The sequence below is a fragment of the Solea solea genome, chromosome 17 (genome assembly GCF_958295425.1).
Source record: "Solea solea chromosome 17, fSolSol10.1, whole genome shotgun sequence".
Lineage (NCBI taxonomy): Eukaryota > Metazoa > Chordata > Actinopteri > Pleuronectiformes > Soleidae > Solea > Solea solea.
The window spans coordinates 20,898,197-20,917,677 of NC_081150.1; the positions used below are offsets into that span (position 1 = coordinate 20,898,197).

The following is a 19,481-nucleotide window of genomic DNA, read 5'->3' on the forward strand; positions in this document are numbered from 1 at the left end:
TGCTGCTGTTACTGTTACTGCTGCTGCTGCTGTTACTGTTACTATTACTGCTGCTGCTGTTACTGCTGTTGTTACTGTTACTGTTACTGCTGCTGTTACTGCTGCTGCTGTTACTGTTACTGCTGCTGCTGCTGCTGCTGTTACTGTTACTGTTACTGCTGCTGTTACTGCTGCTGCTGTAACTGTTACTGTTACTGCTGGTTGCTGTTACTGTTACTGTTACTGCTGCTGTTACTGTTACTGCTGCTGTTACTGTTACTGCTGCTGCTGCTGTTACTGTTACTATTACTGCTGCTGCTGTTACTGCTGTTGTTACTGCTGCTCTTACTGCTGCTGCTGCTGTTACTGTTACTGCTGCTGCTGCTGCTGCTGTTACTGTTACTGTTACTGCTGCTGTTACTGCTGCTGCTGTAACTGTTACTGTTACTGCTGGTTGCTGTTACTGTTACTGTTACTGCTGCTGCTGCTGTTACTGCTGCTGCTGCTGCTGCTGCTGCCGCTGCTGCTCAGAGTTCAGTCTCACTGGGATCCAGACGTCGGCATTAGAGCGTGAAACCAGCTCCGATGGACAGATAGAGAAAATGTGACGAGTCGTGGTTTCATGGTGAACACGGTGACAGCTGTGCGGACATGTGTGCAACATCCAAACACACACTGAGGGAAACAACGACGGGACCAAACCTTACTGTGGCTTATCAACAGGCCCAGGTCAGAGGTCAAGACTGAACCAGTCCTGGGTCAGAACCTACAGGTTTTCAGCCAGGACTCAAAAGACAAGACTAAGACATCCCAAGCCAGGACCTTTAAGTCTCAAATCAGGAACCAAATCAAGAGAGTTCCGAGTCAGGACCAAAACCAACAAATCCTCAGTCAGGAATAAAGTCAAATGAGTCTCAAATATAGTCTCAAGTCAGGACCAAGGACTAGGAGTCTTCAGTCAGGACCAATGACTAGGAGTCCTCAGTCAGGATCTAAGTGTAAATAAGAATAAAAATCCAGACAAAGTCCAGACCTTAAATCTCATGTCCCAGCAAAGATCAACATTCACTAAATGCAGACTAAAATGTCCATCAGATTAATCAGATTAATCAGATTACAGGTCATGTATCTGATCTCATTTAAAACCTGGTTTTGATGAGTCGCTGGATCACACATGCAGATCTGAGGCCGAACTTCAAACTGTGCTCAACAACATAAATGTCTGTTAATGTGAGAGTAATGACCAGATTAGATTAATAACCAGATTAGATTAGTCAATTGTGAAACTCATCATGAGCCGCGCCTTTGATGTCTGCCATGATTTCATCATCATCATCATCGTCATTCTGTTTAAACAAGCAAACTAAACGCAGCCGTAACATAATCCCACACACACACACACGTATGAAGAATTTATGGCTGGAGGCAAAAACTAAATAATCTCATAATCTGATGTCACGTCACATTTTTTACGACTTTAAAGGTAAAACAACATTGTCAAGAGTTTGTTATTTTTTTTACTCTTCGACATTCTTCGCTGTAATCACGGTGACCTCAGAGGGAAACCTCCCCCAGCCCCTCCCCCAGCCCCTGCCCCCATGAGGCCACAGCTCTTGTGTGTGTGTGTGTGTGTGTGTGTGTGAAGAGAAACTCACCGACTCAGCAGGTCTGGCTCCGGTCAGCGGTGCGTACGTGACGCGGTACTGCTGCACCTGACCCGTCGCCGGCTCCCAGCGCACGTTCAGGCTGTTGGGGGTGGGATTATACACCTTGATGTTCCTGGGCGGTGTGCGTGGCACTGCAGAGGTCACAGAGGTCAGAGGTCACAGAGGTCCACGTCCTCCAATTAGCGACAAAACACCGAAACAAAGTGGGACAAATGCCCGCCTTTACACGGACCAGATGTTCAGAGGTAATCTGAAGTAATCTGGATTACCAGTTTAAACACAGTCACTTCCTGGTTTTTAATAAAAACGTCAGATTATGTTGGGGTTGCACGACAAATTACAGCAATTAGCAAAGTCTGTCAGACATGTTGAATCCCTCAGGACCAACGAGTGAAAAGACAAAAGATTGCAAACGTGTACGATGTTTACGGACGTTAAAGAGCGAGATAATGATTATCGTAGCAGAAGTTGTAAAAAATTGAAAAATCACATAATCCAATGTTGGTTTTAATATTTTCATCATTTGAGATCATTTTAATTCATTAAAACAAAAAAAGAAAATCTGGATTATTTTGAGACCAGCAAACGGTGGATTATTGGAGGACTTTTAATGAAGTTAAATTTTGTCCATTAAAAATTCAGTATTTATAAAATTAATCTGCTGACAATGAGTTTACAGTCGAGCAAACGTCATAATCTCAGATTAAATTAGATTATTTGTAGACAAACAGTAGGAAAACTGCACTCATCATCTGATTCAAGTGGAAACAAACATCAGACTTTCAAAATAAAGTGACACTGAGCAGTGAAATCATGCTAAAGCAGTTTTTTCTGCACGTTTGTCTGAAAAGTCAAACCAAGCACTGCAGACTTTTCTGTTTATGCAAAAGCCCTTAAATTCCGTCTTAAACCAAAGCAGATGTGTTGGTTTTTTTTTCCTCTCGCTGCATCGACGGAGACTTTAATATTTAAGAAGAACAGGAAAAAACATAAAGAAGAGAAAGAAGAGAAATTCTCCAGAGTAAAGAAGCTGCTCCTGATTTTAAAATACTGATGATTTTATGATTATTAATGTTTTTTTTTTTACTGCGTTTCTTCCTTGTGTTTTGGACTCGTTTCGTGTTTTTCCTTCAAAATAAATGAGACTAATTCCTCCAGGGACAAAAAAACATTCATAAAAAAAAACTGGATGGAGTTAGCGGTTAATAAAAAAGATCATTAGCTTCTTATTTTCACTGACAGGAGGATTAGAGACGGAGCAAAGGGAGGATGAGGACGAGGACACACACATATGGGGACATGTGGTCAGATATGAGGACACGTTCCTGAGCATGGACATAATCTGACCTCACTCCAAGATTTTAAATTGGAATTTTGAGATTTTAAATTGGAATTTTGAGATTTTAAATTGGAATTTTGAGATTTTAAATTGGAATTTTGAGATTTTAAATTGGAATTTTGAGATTAAAGTCAGAACTTCCAGATTTTAAATCAAAAAGTCAGAACACTGAAAAATTCTGAGATTAAAGTCAGTACTTCCAAGATTAACTTCCGAATCCTGAAATTCAAAAGTCAGATTTCTGAGACTTACTTCAGATTTCTGAGATTCAAAGTTGGAATTTTGAGATTCAAAGTTGGAATTTTGAGATTAGTCAGAATTTGGAGATTTTAAATGGGGCTTTTGAGATTAAACTCGTCAGTGAAGAGTCATGAGCGCGACGTCCAACACAAGAATCAAAGCCAACAAAATCCAACTGTAGATCAAAGTTAAAAATACTTAAAAATCCTGCGTTAATCTCCAACATTTATCAGTTTCACGCAGCCATGCTGTGATGACTCCGCCCACACAGAGGAGGAGCTAAGATGTCAGAGAAAACAAAAACAAACCGAGTAGAGTCGAGTCTCGCTGGAACTATACAGTGGTGATATAAGTGGGCGTCATGTGATCGCTGATGTCAGACTCACATGTTTTCCCGTTGTCAGACTGACGCAGACCTTCTCCCTCTGGATAAACCGGCACCACGGTCACAGTGTAGGGCGTGTCGGACAGAAGGTTCCTCAGCACGGTGTTAGTGGTGCCGCCCGACACCTGCTCCTGCTCACACACATACACAGAGTCTAATTAATAACACAGATTATTATAGACTATACACTAGACCAGACTGACAGAATAAACTGGCAAACAGACAAAACCTGTCAAAAGAGTCTAAAACTAGAAACTAGTAAAAATGAACTAAACATAATTAACATAAAAGTTAAGGAAAAGTCGGTTTTTACATCTTTATAAACCACTCACTCTCCCACACCAAAGCCCATAGAGAAAACCAGTGACTTATTTTGTCATTTCGGCATTTGAACATTTTTGTTCAGATTTTCCTCAGTGACACAAAGTGACCACACGAGGCAGCAGTAGACCAGCAACTCCTGTGTCCCCGCAAGCTAAAATCACTGATTTTCTCTTTGGGGTTTGGTGTGGGATTTTTAAAGTGAAACACTGAAAAAGATCATGTCGTCTGCATACATACAGACAGACAGACCGACAGACAGACACCTGATACACCCGTGCTTCATACACACTCTCTTTGTTAAAGTCGGTGTGTGAAACCTCACCATGTCCTCAGCGCCGCCGGTCGCGGGGACGTAGAAGATGCGGTACTGACGGACGTTGCCTTCTGCTGGGTCCCAGCGCACCTTCAGGGAGCTGGTGGTCGGATCAGTGACCTGCAGGTTCTTCACTCCTCCCAGAGCCTCTGTGGAGCAAACACAGAGACTGGTGAATGGGTGAAAAGTGTAGTGTCAAGCAGCTCATCGAGACTAGAAAAGCTCGATATAAATACCTAAAAACACGTGACGTGCCAGTTGTCACAAATCAAAGTTCACAATGTCATTGATTATCTGTTATTTTTGTGTCACAGCTTCAAACTCACTCGTCTTTCCGTTCTCAGACGTGCGTTTTCCCTCGGCGTCGGCGTAAATGGGCACCAGCGTCACTTTGTACTCAGTGTCTGGAAGCAAATCTCTGAGAACTGTGTTTGTGGAAATCCCCGACACCTGAGTCTGCGAAGGACAATGTGACAAAAACGTGTTTATTGATTATCTGTTACAAACCTTTCCCTAAATAAAAGTATTATTCCAAGCTCGTGTTATCGTTGACTGTGTTAGCTTGTTTTTAGCGGTGCTATGATTCTTCAATGTCAGAGATTAAACACTGTTTTACACTGTTTATAGTTTTCTCTGGTTAAGTTTAAGTTTAGTTTAATGTAAAGTAAAGTAGTAAAGTAAGCAGTAACGCAACATTAAGGAAGCCATAAAACGCCAAAGAATAACAACTTTAGTTTAGTTTAGCCTAATTAAATTTAGCTCAGTTTACCTTAATTTAAGTTAGCTTAATTAAAAGTTAAGTTAGCTTAATTAAGCTGAGTGTAGCTGAAGTTATCTTATTTAAGCTTAGCTCAGTTTAGTTTAGTTCAGTTATCTTAATTAAGCATGAGGTTAGTTTAGTGTTAGTCAGTTAGTTTATTTTAGCTTAGTTTAGTGTTAGTCAGTTCGTTAGTTAGTTTAGTGTATCTTAGCTTAGTTTAGCGTTAGTCAGTTAGTTTAGTGTATCTTAGCTTAGTTTTAGTTTGTTTGTTTATCTTAGCTTAGTTTAGTGTTAGTTAGTTAGTTAAGTGTATCTTAGCTTAGTTTAATGTTAGTCGGTCAGTTAGCTAGTTTAGTGTATCTTAGCTTAGTGTTAGTTAGTTAGTGTATTTTAGCTTAGCTAAGTGTTAGTCAGTTAATTAGTTAGCTTGTGTATCTTAGCTTAGTTTAGTGTTAGTCAGTCAGTTAGTTAATTTAGTGTATCTTAGCTTAGTTTAGTGTTAGTTGGTTTAGTGTAGTCTACTCTAGTTCATTTTATCTTAGTATAGTTAAGCTCAGTTTAGTTAGTGTCGTCTTCTTTTGAACCAGCTGAGACTTCAGTCAGAGTCAGCGACTTGTGTTAGTTAAGTGTTCAGATTGAGCAGATTTAAACTGCACCTGAGGAGGATGTTGTGATTCACTTCAGATCATTGTTGATGTAAGTGTGTGGACGTAAACTGACCGTGCTGTCAGGTCCTCCGCTGGCGGGTGCGTAGATGATCTGGTAGGTTCTGACGTCGCCCTCGGCCGGTTCCCAGCGGACCCTCAGGGAGTTGGTGGTGGGGTCAGTCACCTGGAGATTCTTCACTCCACCCAGAGCCTCTGAAACACACACATGAAGAATCACACACTCCTGCGGCTGGAATTCACAGAACAGATGTCTGACAGTGAAGGAGACGTCAATCACAAAGCGGTGACATCAGCACAGTTTATCTGCACACAGAGAGGATTCACGTGGAAAACTAAATACTTTGTATATTGAAAAGTTAAGAAGTAACTTTTCCTTAAACGTAATTTTGGCTGTTTTTCTGAATAATGAGGCGAGAATTTCTGGACCATTTTCTGAATCAACAAATGTCCAGTTTGTCTTGACCTTGTTGATACAGGAAAAACTGCAATTTATTTTAATTTTAATTAAGAAAATGATCTTGTCAATTCAAAAAGACAGAGCCCAGAAAAAAATTAAGAATATTTTTTTATAAAAAAGGAAAAAAAAGAAAGTTTTTTTCTTTATCTGAAAAACTGGAACATTATTAGAAGAAACCAGAGTCAAATTTTATTAATTTTTACATGGAAAAAAACACCCAAACTTTTTTAATGAAAACATTTTTATGCCAAAAATGTTCAGAATTACACATTTTTTTAAATGAAAATGGTTTTATGACAAACTGAATCTTGTAAATTCAAAAAAACTGAACTTTATAAAAACGTCACTGCAGTATTCCTGCGTACAAACATCACAATCTGCGTCTGAAATTAAAAATCTTCTCAGTCGATGAATCTGCAGTTTCGCTGTTTGTTTGTCTCTCATTTTATTGATTTCTCCACAACAAGAAATAAAATCACGAAGCGTCAGCGGCGTAGAAAACAAACCAAGCAATAAAACACGAGTTGTTTTGTAACTTTTTCTCAGAAAAGTCTGAAGCAGAACCTGAGTGAACTCAAACCTTTGTTGATACAAATGTTTTTTGACTTAGTTTTGTCAGAGATGATAAATATTAACATTAAAAAGTCACTGGTCTTTAAAAGTGCATCGATAAATAATCACTTTCTCATGGATTAAGACTTTGTTGATTAACAGCAGAGCGTTTGTGATTCATTTACTCGTTCAGCTGTGACGCTCGTCCTCTAGATTTAGTAAATCACGACTGAAAAATGGTCGTTAAGAAGAGAAAATAGAGAAGAAAGAGTCCAAAAAATAACGTCAGCGTAAGTCGTCCTGTTTTTCTCTGCCAGGATATTGGATTACAGTCGAGAATCTTGTGTGTTTTTTTTTCTTTATAAAATCATATTTTATCAAGCGTGTGAAGATTTTTCCACCAGAGAAGTGCGATGTTGACCATGTTAAAGGTCCAATCTGCAACTTTCATCCTCACAAGTCGAGTAACTGATCCATTTTTCTTCTCCATATTGTAATTGTTTAATTGTGTAGCTTAGCAAGTTTAGCCTTGTTAAGTTTAGTTCACCTTAACTTTAGTCTTAAATAATTAGTAGCTTAGATTCACTTGATTTAGCTTAGTTTTGTATAGTTCAGCTTAATCAAGAGTGCTTAATATTTTAGCTTAATTTAGTTTAGCCTTGTCAAGTTTACTTTAATTTACTTTTGGGTTGCTTAACTTTACTAAGCTAATTAGTTAACTTAATTTAGCTTTATTTTGCATTGCTTAGTTGATAATAGCTTATTTTAGCTTGACTTAGTTTAGCCTTGTCAAGTTTAATTTTGTTTAGTTGAGTTTACTTTGGTTTTTCTGAGCTTTAGGCAATTAGTTCGCCTAGCATAGCGTAGCTTAGCTTCACTTGATTTAGCTTTTTTTGTATAGTTTGGCTTAATCAAATGTAGTTGATTTTTTTACTGATACTGATTTTCAACTTAACTTAGTGTACTTTAACTACATTTGTTCGTTGCTTAATTTTGCCTGGTTTAGTTAGTTAGTAGATAAGTTAGCTTAGTTTAGCTTAGCTTAGTTTAGTGTATCTTGGTTAGAGGATGTTCAGGATGTTACGACATCAGCGCTTGTTAAAGGACTGTTCCAATGTGTTGGATCCTTTAAATCTAACAAAATCCGACAGAGAAATAATGTACAAATGTGTGTCGTGAATCTTTAGTGACGATTCTTTGTGAACACATGATTTGCAGGGTTTCTAAAATGGCTAGATATGTATTTAAATATAATTTTTCAGTGTCTGCTGTTACTTTGTCGTAAAAGGTAAATGCTGAACATTAACTCACTCGTCTTTCCCTTCTCCGCCTGTCGTATTCCCTCCACGTCTGGATAGACGGGAACGACCGCAACGTCGTAGACCGTGTCGGATTCCAGGTTCCTCAGGATGGTGTTGGTCGTTCCGCCCGACACTTCCTCCTGTTCATCGGGACAGAAAAATTGCGATCAGTATGATTCCGAATCCGATTACAGTGAGAAAAATCATCAGCATCAAAGTCGTTCCAACCATTCGCTCTTCTCCTCCCGGCTGAGCCGCGTAGAAGACTTTGTAGGTGCGGACGTTACCGACCGCGGGCTGCCAGCGGACCGCCAGCGAGCTGAAGGTCGGGTCAGTCACCTGCAAGTTCTTGACTCCTCCCATTGGATCTGAGGAGGAGGAGGAAGTTCTTCATCACCATTATTCAAATGATTTTCTGTTTTCTTCTTATGTCCTTAATCATAGAGATAATTAAGAGAATTTCTGTGATAAATAGTCTGATATCATCTGCATACAGATAATTCATGATAAATAAGGAGGTGCTTTGAGCAACTTTCTTTCTGCAGCTTTTGACGGATCAGTCTTGGGTAGGTGATCGCCCACGTATGCTCCCACAAAAGTTTGGAAAGACTCCGCCCACTGATGACGTCACAAAACATGATCACATTTTCAAGAAATCCCAATCTCTTACAATGGGCAAAAACTAAAAATATCTCTCCGTCAAAACTCATCGGATTTAATCTGACCTTCTACGAAATTACAGATTTGGCATCAATTTAAATTTAATGTGCTTCAGATCCAACATTCAGAATATTCCAAACTCACTTGTTTTCCCGTTTTCAGATAGCGGTTTCCCCTCCATCTCGTGGTAGACAGGCACCACGGTGACCGTGTACTCGGTGTCTGGCTCCAGGCTCTTCAGGACGGTGGAGGTCGTGCTTCCAGATACCTGGTCCTGGTCAGGGCGAGAAGAGAAAGTATTTAGAGAACGGTTAGAAAAGTCTCGTCCAGGAAATTAGGGCCTTGGTTGCAGATGCAGAGAAATTCATCTGTGAGTAAAAATGTGTTTAGTTGGATGCAGCAGCGTCTTGCCAGAGCCGTGTTTGTGCATCAGCAGAAGCTCAGAGAAGACTCCTCGTCCTCGGCCTCGTCCTAGTCCCCGTCCTCCAGCACAGTCACATTTGTTCTCTGTTCACTTAATCCAAAGTGAAGTCCTCACATCTGCCAGTAGGCTGAGATAATTTCACTTGTCTCCAAATCAAATCATCTCATTCCACGACATGTCGTCAACCGAGTGACATAATGTGGAAGGAAAATAAAAACAAAACCCCTCGAGACGCCGCCACCGCCGCTGCTTTACAGAAAACAGTCCATGCTGCTTTCAGAGACGAGTCAAACGATCGCACGTCCATGTCGAATGTTTTCCGTTAACTTTTTTTTTCCAGCTATGAACCTCAATAACTTCATATTTGACATGTTTTCCAAGACAAGAGGACATTTTACTGTGTTACATCAAAACACTGTCGTTTCAACATGTGGAGAAAATCTGCCAAAAACTCAAAGACGCTCACACCTGCTCTGACCTAACCAAGCTGTGCTGTGCTGTGAGCGCCCCCTGTGTCATGAAAACAACAAGAAAAACAGTCTGCGATGTCTACAGAACACGTTCATGTCTTTATCTCACTGTGAGACAGACTTTTCCAACAAGAAACTGAAGTTTGTGAACCACTCACTCTCCCACACCAAACCTCACAGAGAAAACCAGTGATTTTAACATCACAGCACACAGGAGTTGTTGATCCACTGCTGCCTCCATCACTAAGTTCAAATGTCTTATTTTATGAATTAAGCATTTGAAATATTTCATTTAGACTTAACTTAGTGACACAAAGTGACCACACGAGGCAGCAGTAGACCAGCAGCACCTGTGTCCTTGCAAGCTAAAATCACTGATTTTCTCTATGGGGTTTGGTGTGGGAGAGTGAGTGGTTTACAAACTTCAGTTTCCTGTTGGAAAAGCGTGTCTAACAGTGAGATAAAGACGTGAACGTGTTCTGTAGATATCACAGATAAGGAAAAGAAGTAAGAAAGTCACAATTTTTATTGCTATTTTTATCGCTATGGTAGAAAATATGTTTGCAAAACTTGATGACATCGATTAAAACTCATCCTTTTCTTTTGTGTGTTCGAAAATGTTACGACTCTATTAATAAATCTCCCTTCAGCAGGGGTCACAGGGGTCAGTGAAGGCCACATTGTAACAATTGTTATTGTCGTTTGAAATTTGATTTTCTTTTTTGCTTCTCACAACAGACTGAAAAAAAAAATATTCACAATAAAAGACAGATGGTTTTACAAAAGTCAAAATAAATAGTTGTCAGTACGTGAGGGGACGGACAGATTTCCTCTGGTCACAGTAGCTGAAGTGGTTTGAATTAAAACAAACATATTTCGTTTCATAATTCGGGCGTTCGCCATGACCAACCAGGAAGCTAATGGAGCGTGGATGAAGCGCTCAGCCTCTGCTCACAGTCCAACATCTGGACCTGGCAAAGCCTGACGGTTACATCAGAGCTCACATGACCGCTCTGAGGAGAACGTGAGATGATTATCAGAGGAGGTCTCACCACTTCCTGCTCTCCGCCAGCCGCCGGCACCCAGATCACGATGTACTCGCGCACGTTGCCCTCTGGAGGCTCCCAGCGGACGTTCAGGGTGGTGGTGGTCGGATCGGTGACCTGCAGGTTCCTCACAAAACCCAAGGGCCCTAAGGCGGAAAACAAGATGGTTCATCATTGTGTTATTTTATTATTTCTGCAATAAATGATTCAGTCGATGTGACGTGAGCCGCCCTGCATCCCCACTGACTCACTTGTCTTGCCATTGTCAGACAGGCTGGGTCCGTCTCCCTCTGCGTAGACAGGCACCACGGTGACGGAGTAACGGGTGTCCGGCAGCAGCTTCTCCAGGACGGTGGAGGTGGTGCTCTCTGACACTTGCTCCTGCAGAAGAACACATAAGACTGACCTCAATAACCTGCAAAACTGCCCTATAACAGGGATGTACAACTCCCTACCGGCCTGAAGCGACTCGACCTTTGACCTCCAGCAGAAGAGGGAAGGAAACAGCTGGCGTTCACTAAATGAACCTATAATTTGCACGTGTTCAACTGAAGCCTGTAACTCTCACTCTCCCACACCAAAGCCCACAGAGAAAATCAGTGATTTTAGCTCGCAGGGACACAGGAGCTGTTGGTCTACTGCTGCCTCGTGTGGTCACTTTGTGTCACTGAGGTTAATCTGAACGAAGATTTTCAAAACCCGAACTCATAAATGAAGACATTAGAACTTAGTGATGGAGGCAGCAGTGGATCAACAACTCCTGTGCGCTGTAATGTTAAAAACACTGGTTTTCTTTATGGGCTTTGGTGTGGGAGAGTGAGTGGTTTACAAACCTCCTGTTGGAAAAGTGTGTCTCACAGTGAAATCAAGACGTGAACACGTTCGTAAGACATCGTAGACTTAAAGTGACAAAGAGTTCATCTGGAAAAATCTAAACTGTCCCTTTAAAACATGTAAAACATCTCTGAAAGTTAAAAAATTAAATGAAAACACAACTTGTTCATGCTAAGTTTATCTTCCAGTGTGTTTTTATTATCTTTCACTTGAGCCACGTGTCAGCCCCCCCTCCCCCCATTTTCTTAAATTATAAACTGCGTTTATTGACATCTTTAAAGAAAACCACATAAATGGGGCCTTTAATGACTAACTCCAGCATGAGTCATGTTTATAGTTTTCCTTCTCCACATTCCTCTGGCACAGGTGATAAAAAATAAAATCCTCGTTCTGTCAGTCGAGGGAAACATTTCAAACAAACAGGAATCGTCTTGTTGTTCCTCGTCAGATAAACAGGGATTTACAGCGGCGGCTCCAGCACCGATGACAGATCCACGCTTTTGTGCTGCTGTCAGAAAGCATGAGTCAGCACTTTATATCAAACCCCCGCTGAGAGCTTTGATCGTCTTCTGACGAGCAACGGTTCAAACTAAAGTCAGACTCGTCTGAGCCTGTGAATCACTGTCTGACCACCAGGGTTTGTTCAAGAATGATTTTTGTCTCGATCGAGTTTTTACTGGAGGTCAGGATTAAAGAAGCTCAGATCAAAAAAAATATTAAAGATGAACCCAAACCAAGTCAACTAAACCTGACTCAAGCCAAGACAACTAGACTCAAGCCAAGACAACTAGACTCATGAACCTGAGCTAATTCAAGTTAACCTGACTCATGAACCTCAGCTAATTCAAGTTAACCTGACTCATGAACCTGAGCTAATTCAAGTTAACCTGACTCAAGCCAAGATAACTGGACTTAATTCAAGTTAACCTGACTCTTGAACCTGATCTAATTCAAGTTAACCTGACTCATGAACCTGAGCTAATTCAAGTTAACCTCACTCATGAACCTGAGCTAATTCAATTTAATCTCACTCATGAACCTGAGCTAATTCAAGTTAACCTCACTCCAACCACGATAACTGGACTTAGTTAACTGGTGGAGTGGCTCAGTGGTTAAGACCGGTACACGGTTGCAAGTTCGACTCCACCCCTGGCTGATTGTACTCAATTCCATTGTAACTCGCTTTGGATAAAAGTGTCTGCTAAATGACATGTAATGTAATTCAAGTTACCCTTTAATGTCATGTCATTTCAGTTAACCTAACCCAACCTTAGTCAAGTCCAATTAACTTGATTCAACTGAAGCTAACCTGACACAATAAATTGATTCAACTCAAGTTAAACAGATCCAAGTTGAGTTAACTTGATTAAACTCAAGATAACCTGACTAAGACTTTATTTAATTCAAGTTAACCAGACCCAGAGCTTTACTTAACTCAAGCTAACCTGACTTGAGAACTTGATGTATCTAGCAAACCTAGCACAACTTGACACAAGTTTAGTTTAGCTTAGATTCAACTCAAAGTCATTGTTACTTGACTTAACTTGACTCAGGTCAGATTGAGTTAACTAAAATTCATGTTAACTTAATTTGAGCCAATTTAAGTATAAATGATTCAACTGGAGTTAGGTTAACTTGGGTCAAGTCAATTAACGCAGCTTGACTCAGGATAACTTGAGTTAGATCTAGTTCACTGAGGTTGAGTCAGGTTAACTTGAGTTAGATCTAGTTCACTCAGTTTGAGTCAGGATAACATGATCTAGTTCACTCAGTTTGAGTCAGGTTAACTTGAGTTAGATCTAGTTCACTCAGTTTGAGTCAGGTTAACATGAGTCAAATCTAGTTCACTCAGTTTGAGTCAGGTTAATGTGAGTTAGAGCTAGTTCACTCAGTTTGAGTCAGGTTAACTTGAGTTAGATCTAGTTCACTCAGTTTGAGTCAGGTTAATGTGAGTAAGATCTGGTTCACTCCACTCAGGTTGAGTCAGGTTAACTTGATTCCTTGAGTCAGATTTCTTACAGTCAAGTTACCTCAGCTTGAGTCAGGTTAACGTGAGTTAGATCTAGTTCACTCCACTCAGGTTGAATCAGGTTAACTGGATTCCTTGAGTCAGAGTTAACTCAGCTTGAGTCAGGTTTTTCTCGTGTGAAAAACGATGCGATCTTACCACGATCTCCAGCCCTCCGTCAGCAGGAACGTAGATGACCTTGTAGCCCTGGACGTTGCCGTCGGCAGGATTCCAGTTGACCGTCAGCGAGGTGATGGTCGGGTTGGTCACTCTCATGGTGCCGACTCCGCTCAGAGGAACTGACACGACAGACGCTTCATTTAATATTCAGTGTTAAAATGAACGTGAGCGCTAACGTTCAGGTTCTCCGCGGCAACTCACGTGTCTTTCCGTTCTCTGACTGGCGCTTCCCCTCCCTCGCCGGGTAAACCGGTAACACCGACACGGTGTACTCTGTGTCGGGCAGCAGGTTCCTCAGGACCATGTTGGTAGTTGCTGCGGGAACTTGCTCCTGATTAAAGAAATAAAACGTGAGGTTAGGTGTTTTAGTTTTCGGGGGAAGAGAAAGATCAATGTCGCAGAGTTGTCTCACCATCTCCTCTCGCCCGCCAGCGGCCGGCACGTAGAAGACCTTGTAGAGGCGAACAGCGCCGTCGGCCGGCTGCCAGTCCACGTTCAGAGAGGTCATGGTGGGGTCGGTCACCTGCAGGTCCTTCACGCCACCCAGTGGCCCTGAACAGGACGAGATGAGAATCTCAAGATTTTCTTAAATATCTGACAACGAGCTGGTGTCGTGTGTGTGTGTGTGTGTGTTCTCGTGCTGCGCTCTTACTTGTCTTTCCGTTGTCGGAGATGCTCTGTCCGTCTCCCTCGGCGTAGACAGGCACCAGAGACACGGTGTACAGGGTGTCGGGCTGCAGGCCTCGCAGGACGGTGGTGGTCGTACCTGCCGACACTTTTTCCTGCGTTCAGAAACAAAAGCACGCTGGTGAGCAGCTGCAGCTTCGGCTACGACAACAACAACTGACAAGTGCTGGTTATTAGTCTACTGAAAAGCAATGAGCCTTAAAATCTATGTCAACTCTAGTCTACAATGTCTTAAGAATACAGATTGTCACATGACCTGGCCGTCACAACACAAAACTGACATGTTGTTGCTTTTTTCACCTGCACCAAACCCCATAGAGAAAATCAATGATTTTAGCGAGTGGCTCCTTCATACATGGGAGCCACAGCTATGTGGAGGCAGCAGTGGATCAACAACTCCTGTGTGCTGTTGTGTTAAAATCACTGATTTTCTCTATGGGGTTTGGTGTGGGAGAGTGAGTGTTTTACAAACTTGAGTTCCTTCTTGGGAAAGTTCATTGGTGACTTTATCACTTTTGCTTTTAAAGCTTTTTTTATCCAAAACAAGCTAAGCTGTTTGTGCTTTGATGGGGAAAAACGGTTCACGTGGTCCTACCACGCTCTCGTCTCCTCCGGCGGCGGGAGCGTAGACGACCTTGTACTCTCTGACTTGACCCTCGGCGGGTTCCCAGCGCACGTTCAGCGTGGTCATAGTCGGGTTCAACACCTGCAGGCTCTTCACTCCCCCTGGTGGTTCTGAGGAGAAACACACGCACACGTTAACTCCAGGAAAGTCAGGAAACAGACCTCTGTGTGTTTCAGTGCTGCACTCTTACTCGTCTTCCCGTCCTCAGACATGCTCTGTCCATCTCCATCGGGGTAAACGGGCACCACAGACACGGTGTAGAGGGTGTCGGGCTGCAGGCCTCGCAGGACGGTGTTGGTCGTACCTGCCGCCACTTTTTCCTGCGTTTAACCAACAAAATTTAACTCGTTAGCTGCTTAAAAACTCACATTAAAACAACCAGGAAACTAGCGTTCATACAACCTGCAACAACAACTACGTCCACAGTCACGCGCAAACAAGAGCCATGCAAGATCCAACTGTCATCCATTTGTTTCACGACTTTGCAATGTCGGATTAGCAAATCATTCGGTGTGTGTGTCGCAGATTTTGCGAAATTCTCTGACACAAAATTTGCATCTACTCAAGTAGACGTGGTCCTACCACACTCTCGTCTCCTCCGGCCGCGGGGACGTAGACGACCTTGTACTCTCTGACTCGACCCTCGGCGGGTTCCCAGCGCACGTTCAGCGAGGTCATGGTTGGGTTCAACACCTGCAGGTTCTTCACTCCCCCTGGTGGTTCTGAGGAGAAACACACGCACAGATTTTGGAACTGTAAGTACATTTTGGAATTTTAAGTAGATTTTGGAACTTTTAGTAGATTTTGGAATTTTAAGTAGATTTTGGAACTTTAGGTAGATTTCGGAACTACATATATTTGGAATTTTAAGTAGATTTTGGATTTTTAAGTAGATTTTGGAACTACATATATTTGGAGTTTTAAGTAGATTTTGGATTTTTAAGTAGATTTTGGAATTTTAAGTAGATTTGGAATTTTAAGTAGATTTTGGGATTACAAATTTTACAAGTTCTTCTCATTTGTCCCTTTTTTTGTTTTAAATACGAGACATTTACTACAAGTAGATTTAGGAACTTTAAGTATATTTTGAAACTTTAAGTATATTTTGAAACTTTAAGTATATTTTGAAATTTTAAGCATATTTTGAAATTATAAGTAGATTTTGAAATTTTAAGTAGATTTTGGAACTTTACATAGATTTGGAATTTTAAGTAGATTTTGGAGTTTTAAGTATATTTTGGAACTTTTAGTAGATTTTGGAATTTTAAGATTTTGGAACTTTAAGTAGATTTTGGAATCTTAAGTAGATTTTGGAACTACATATATTTGGAATTTTAAGTAGATTTTGAAGTTTTAAGTAGATTTTGGATTTTTAATTAGATTTTGGAACTTTAAGTAGATTTTGGAATTTTAAGTAGATTTTGGAATTTTAAGTAGATTTGGAATTTTAAGTAGATTTTGGGATTACAAATAGATTTTGTGTTTCAGTGCTGCGCTCTTACTCGTCTTCCCGTCCTCAGACACGCTCTGTCCGTCTCCATCGGGGTAAACCGGCACCACAGACACGGTGTAGAGGGTGTCGGGCTGCAGGCCTCGCAGGACGGTATTGGTCGTACCTGCCGACACTTTTTCCTGCGTTTAAAGAACAAAAACCTTAGCCGCAAACACACGCTTTTTTTAGATGTGACTTCCTGCACTGACAAAAGGTATGCGTGGTCCTACCATGCTGTCGTCTCCTCCGGCCTTTGGGACGTAGAAGACCTTGTACTCTCTGACTCGACCCTCGGCGGGTTCCCAGCGCACGTTCAGCGAGGTCATGGTCGGGTTCAACACCTGCAGGTTCTTCACTCCCCCTAGAGGCTCTGAGGAGAAACACACGCACACACGTTAACTCCAGGAAAGTCAGGACACTTCCTCTATGATGTAAGATATAAGATATTCTATTGTTGACGTGATTTCCTAACAAAATAAAGTTTAAATAAGATTCAAGAATTGTCCATTTTACACATAAAAAAGTTTTCATGTATCTCCAGAAGTCCCCGTGACATGGCTTTGAAAACTTTGTAATAATATTCTTGATTCTGCTCTGAGGTTCTTACTGGTTCTTCCTCGGTCGGCGACATCGGCGCTGACGCCGGTGGAGTAAACTGCTGCGACTTTGACGGCGTACGGCGTGTCGGGCTTGAGCTTCTGCAGGACGGTGCTCGTCTTCTTTCCTCCGACCTGAATCTGAAACAAAACAATAAACATGCATTCATTATCTTTCATCGCAGTTTTATTGTGACACGGTCACAGGAAAGAAGTTAGCGTTCGCAGAGACAGAGAAGACAAAAGAAAAACGAAGATACGAAAAGTACTCAAGAGTTTGTTGTTGGCTCGACGTGTTTGTTATTAAACCAGCGTGAGTGTGTTTGTCTGCGCTGTAAACACACACACACACACAGATACGTGAGTTTCATCACAGACCATAGCCACATGCTAAATCAGTCGCTACTTTAATCGACTTTTTGACTAAAAAATGAGACCAGATTTTACAAAATGTCCGCTGTGCTGCACTGAGGAGGACCAGAGACAAGTGATCCATAAGTGATCCAGACCATAAACCACTCAGGAAAATCTTCATTTACATCACAATTCAACTTATTAGAAGGCTCATTTTCTCCTGAACTTACATGCTAACCAGTGGAGTCGCCCCCTGATGGACAGGTTTCAGACATCTCTGAGGACAGAGACAATGTCCAGAAATATCCATTCACCTGCCACATCATTAGGTTTACCTGCTCGTCCTCTCACCAGTTCACCTGTTCACCGGCTCACCGGCTCACCTGCTCTCCTGTTCACCTGTTCACCTGTCACCTCTTCTCCTGCTCACCGCTCACCTGTTCACCCGCTCACCTGTTCTCCCGCTCACCTGCTCTCCTGTTCACCTGTTCACCTGTACTCCTGTTCACCTCTTCTCCTGCTCACCGCTCACCTGTTCACCCGCTCACCTGTTCTCCCGCTCACCTGTTCACCCGCTCACCTGTTAACCCGCTCACTTGCTTACTTGTTCTCCCGCTAACCTGCTCACCTGTTCACCCACTCACCTGCTCACCTGTTCACCCACTCACCTGCTCACCTGTTCTCCCGCTCACCTGTTCTCCTGTTATCCCGTTCACCCGCTCACCCATTCACCTGCTCGTGAATCAGCTGATCACCTGCGAGCAGCAGCTGCTGAAGTTCAAACCCGAGCAGATGACGGCAGCGTTGTGGTTGTCGTTTCCAGAGTGTTTCCAGAGACCAGTCTGGTCTGAGGTCTGAACAGGTGTCATCTGTACCTAATAAAGCGGCCTCTTATCGCTGATCTCATCGCTCTGTTGCCCTGCCCCCAAAACTAAACTAAACTACTGAGGTTATTTACTCACGAGTAAGTGAACAATGTCTCTGTGAGGGAATGGAAGCAGACGGCGGGGAAATCCTGAGCAAACAACTCCTGCACTGCATCATGGGATGGATGCAGTAGTGTAAACACATTTGTCAAAGGGCATAAACACTTTGCCTGGTAGCTCAGAGATAAACAGCAGACGAGCGTCGCTCCACATTTACATCAGCATGTCAGGAATCCAGACATGTTCCTGCAGCTGCTGTGAGGCTCATCAGCAGATCATCAGTGATCATCAGTGGCTCCGCCGGGGATTCAATGTTTAAAAATCCAGATTCATCAGACTACGTTCCTCATTATTTCATCAGCGTTACGATTTTTGACAAAGTCTGGTTCAGACTCAGCAGCTGCGTCCTGTTTTTCTCTGGTTTCACTCTTTGTTTTGTTGTTTAAACACCAACATTTTCCCTTTAAATTCTATTTATTTTCCTCTATTTTTACACCACTGTGTTATCAGACTACCCATCCATTATCTCGTCTGTTCATCATTTAAAGGTGCAGTGTGTTTCAGTGTGTTTGTAAACCACTCACTCTCCCACACCAAACCCCATAGAGAAAATCAGTGATTTTAACATCACACACACAGGAGTTGTTGATCCACTGCTGCCTCCATCACTAAGTTCAAATGTCTTATTTTGTCATTTCGGCTTTTAAATTCCGATGTTCATATTTACCTCAGTGACACAAAGTGACCACACGAGGCAGCAGTAGACCAGCAGCTCCTGTGTCCCTGCAAGCTAAAATCACTGATTTTCTCTATGGGGTTTGGTGTGGGAGAGTGAGTGGTTTACAAACTTCCGTTTCCTGTTGCAAAAGTGTGTCTAACAGTGAGATAAAGACGTGAAACATGTTCTTAAAGATGTTGGAGACTTACAGAGCAGTTAGTGGCTTAAATGTGTCACTACCTCACACAACCACGCTTTAAAAAAAGAAAGAAACCCTGAACGCTGACTTGAACGTCAGTCAAGTGTTTCTTCATGAGTTCAGGATCTCCTCGCTTCTTCTGAGAAAAAAAGGATGAATGTCCGCTTGCTGCTGCTGCTGCTGCTGCTGCTCCTGCTGCTGCTGCTGCTGCTGCACCGGTGCTTTATGTTAAATCATTAAATACCCAGAAATATTACAGTGGAGAAGCTGAAGAAGC

The 19,481-nt window shown here is 42.1% G+C and overlaps 1 protein-coding gene across 3 annotated transcripts in view; it reads right to left on the bottom strand.

Moving 5' to 3' along the window:
• The window catches only part of col12a1b (collagen, type XII, alpha 1b), a 111,963-nt gene that overhangs the window by 34,055 nt on the left and 58,427 nt on the right, over positions 1–19,481 (bottom strand). For all 3 annotated transcript variants that reach the window (XM_058613866.1, XM_058613865.1, XM_058613868.1), the window contains 20 exons: positions 17,019–17,148; positions 16,642–16,781; positions 16,422–16,551; positions 15,502–15,641; positions 15,110–15,239; positions 14,890–15,029; positions 14,260–14,389; positions 14,020–14,159; positions 13,809–13,938; positions 13,587–13,726; positions 10,837–10,966; positions 10,592–10,731; positions 8,790–8,919; positions 8,214–8,353; positions 7,996–8,125; positions 5,728–5,867; positions 4,574–4,703; positions 4,257–4,396; positions 3,612–3,741; positions 1,635–1,777 (listed from right to left, as the gene is read on the bottom strand). In XM_058613866.1, the coding sequence (XP_058469849.1) occupies positions 1,635–1,777; positions 3,612–3,741; positions 4,257–4,396; positions 4,574–4,703; positions 5,728–5,867; positions 7,996–8,125; positions 8,214–8,353; positions 8,790–8,919; positions 10,592–10,731; positions 10,837–10,966; positions 13,587–13,726; positions 13,809–13,938; positions 14,020–14,159; positions 14,260–14,389; positions 14,890–15,029; positions 15,110–15,239; positions 15,502–15,641; positions 16,422–16,551; positions 16,642–16,781; positions 17,019–17,148 (2,703 nt within the window). The remainder of the gene's footprint in view (positions 1–1,634; positions 1,778–3,611; positions 3,742–4,256; positions 4,397–4,573; positions 4,704–5,727; positions 5,868–7,995; positions 8,126–8,213; positions 8,354–8,789; positions 8,920–10,591; positions 10,732–10,836; positions 10,967–13,586; positions 13,727–13,808; positions 13,939–14,019; positions 14,160–14,259; positions 14,390–14,889; positions 15,030–15,109; positions 15,240–15,501; positions 15,642–16,421; positions 16,552–16,641; positions 16,782–17,018; positions 17,149–19,481) is intronic.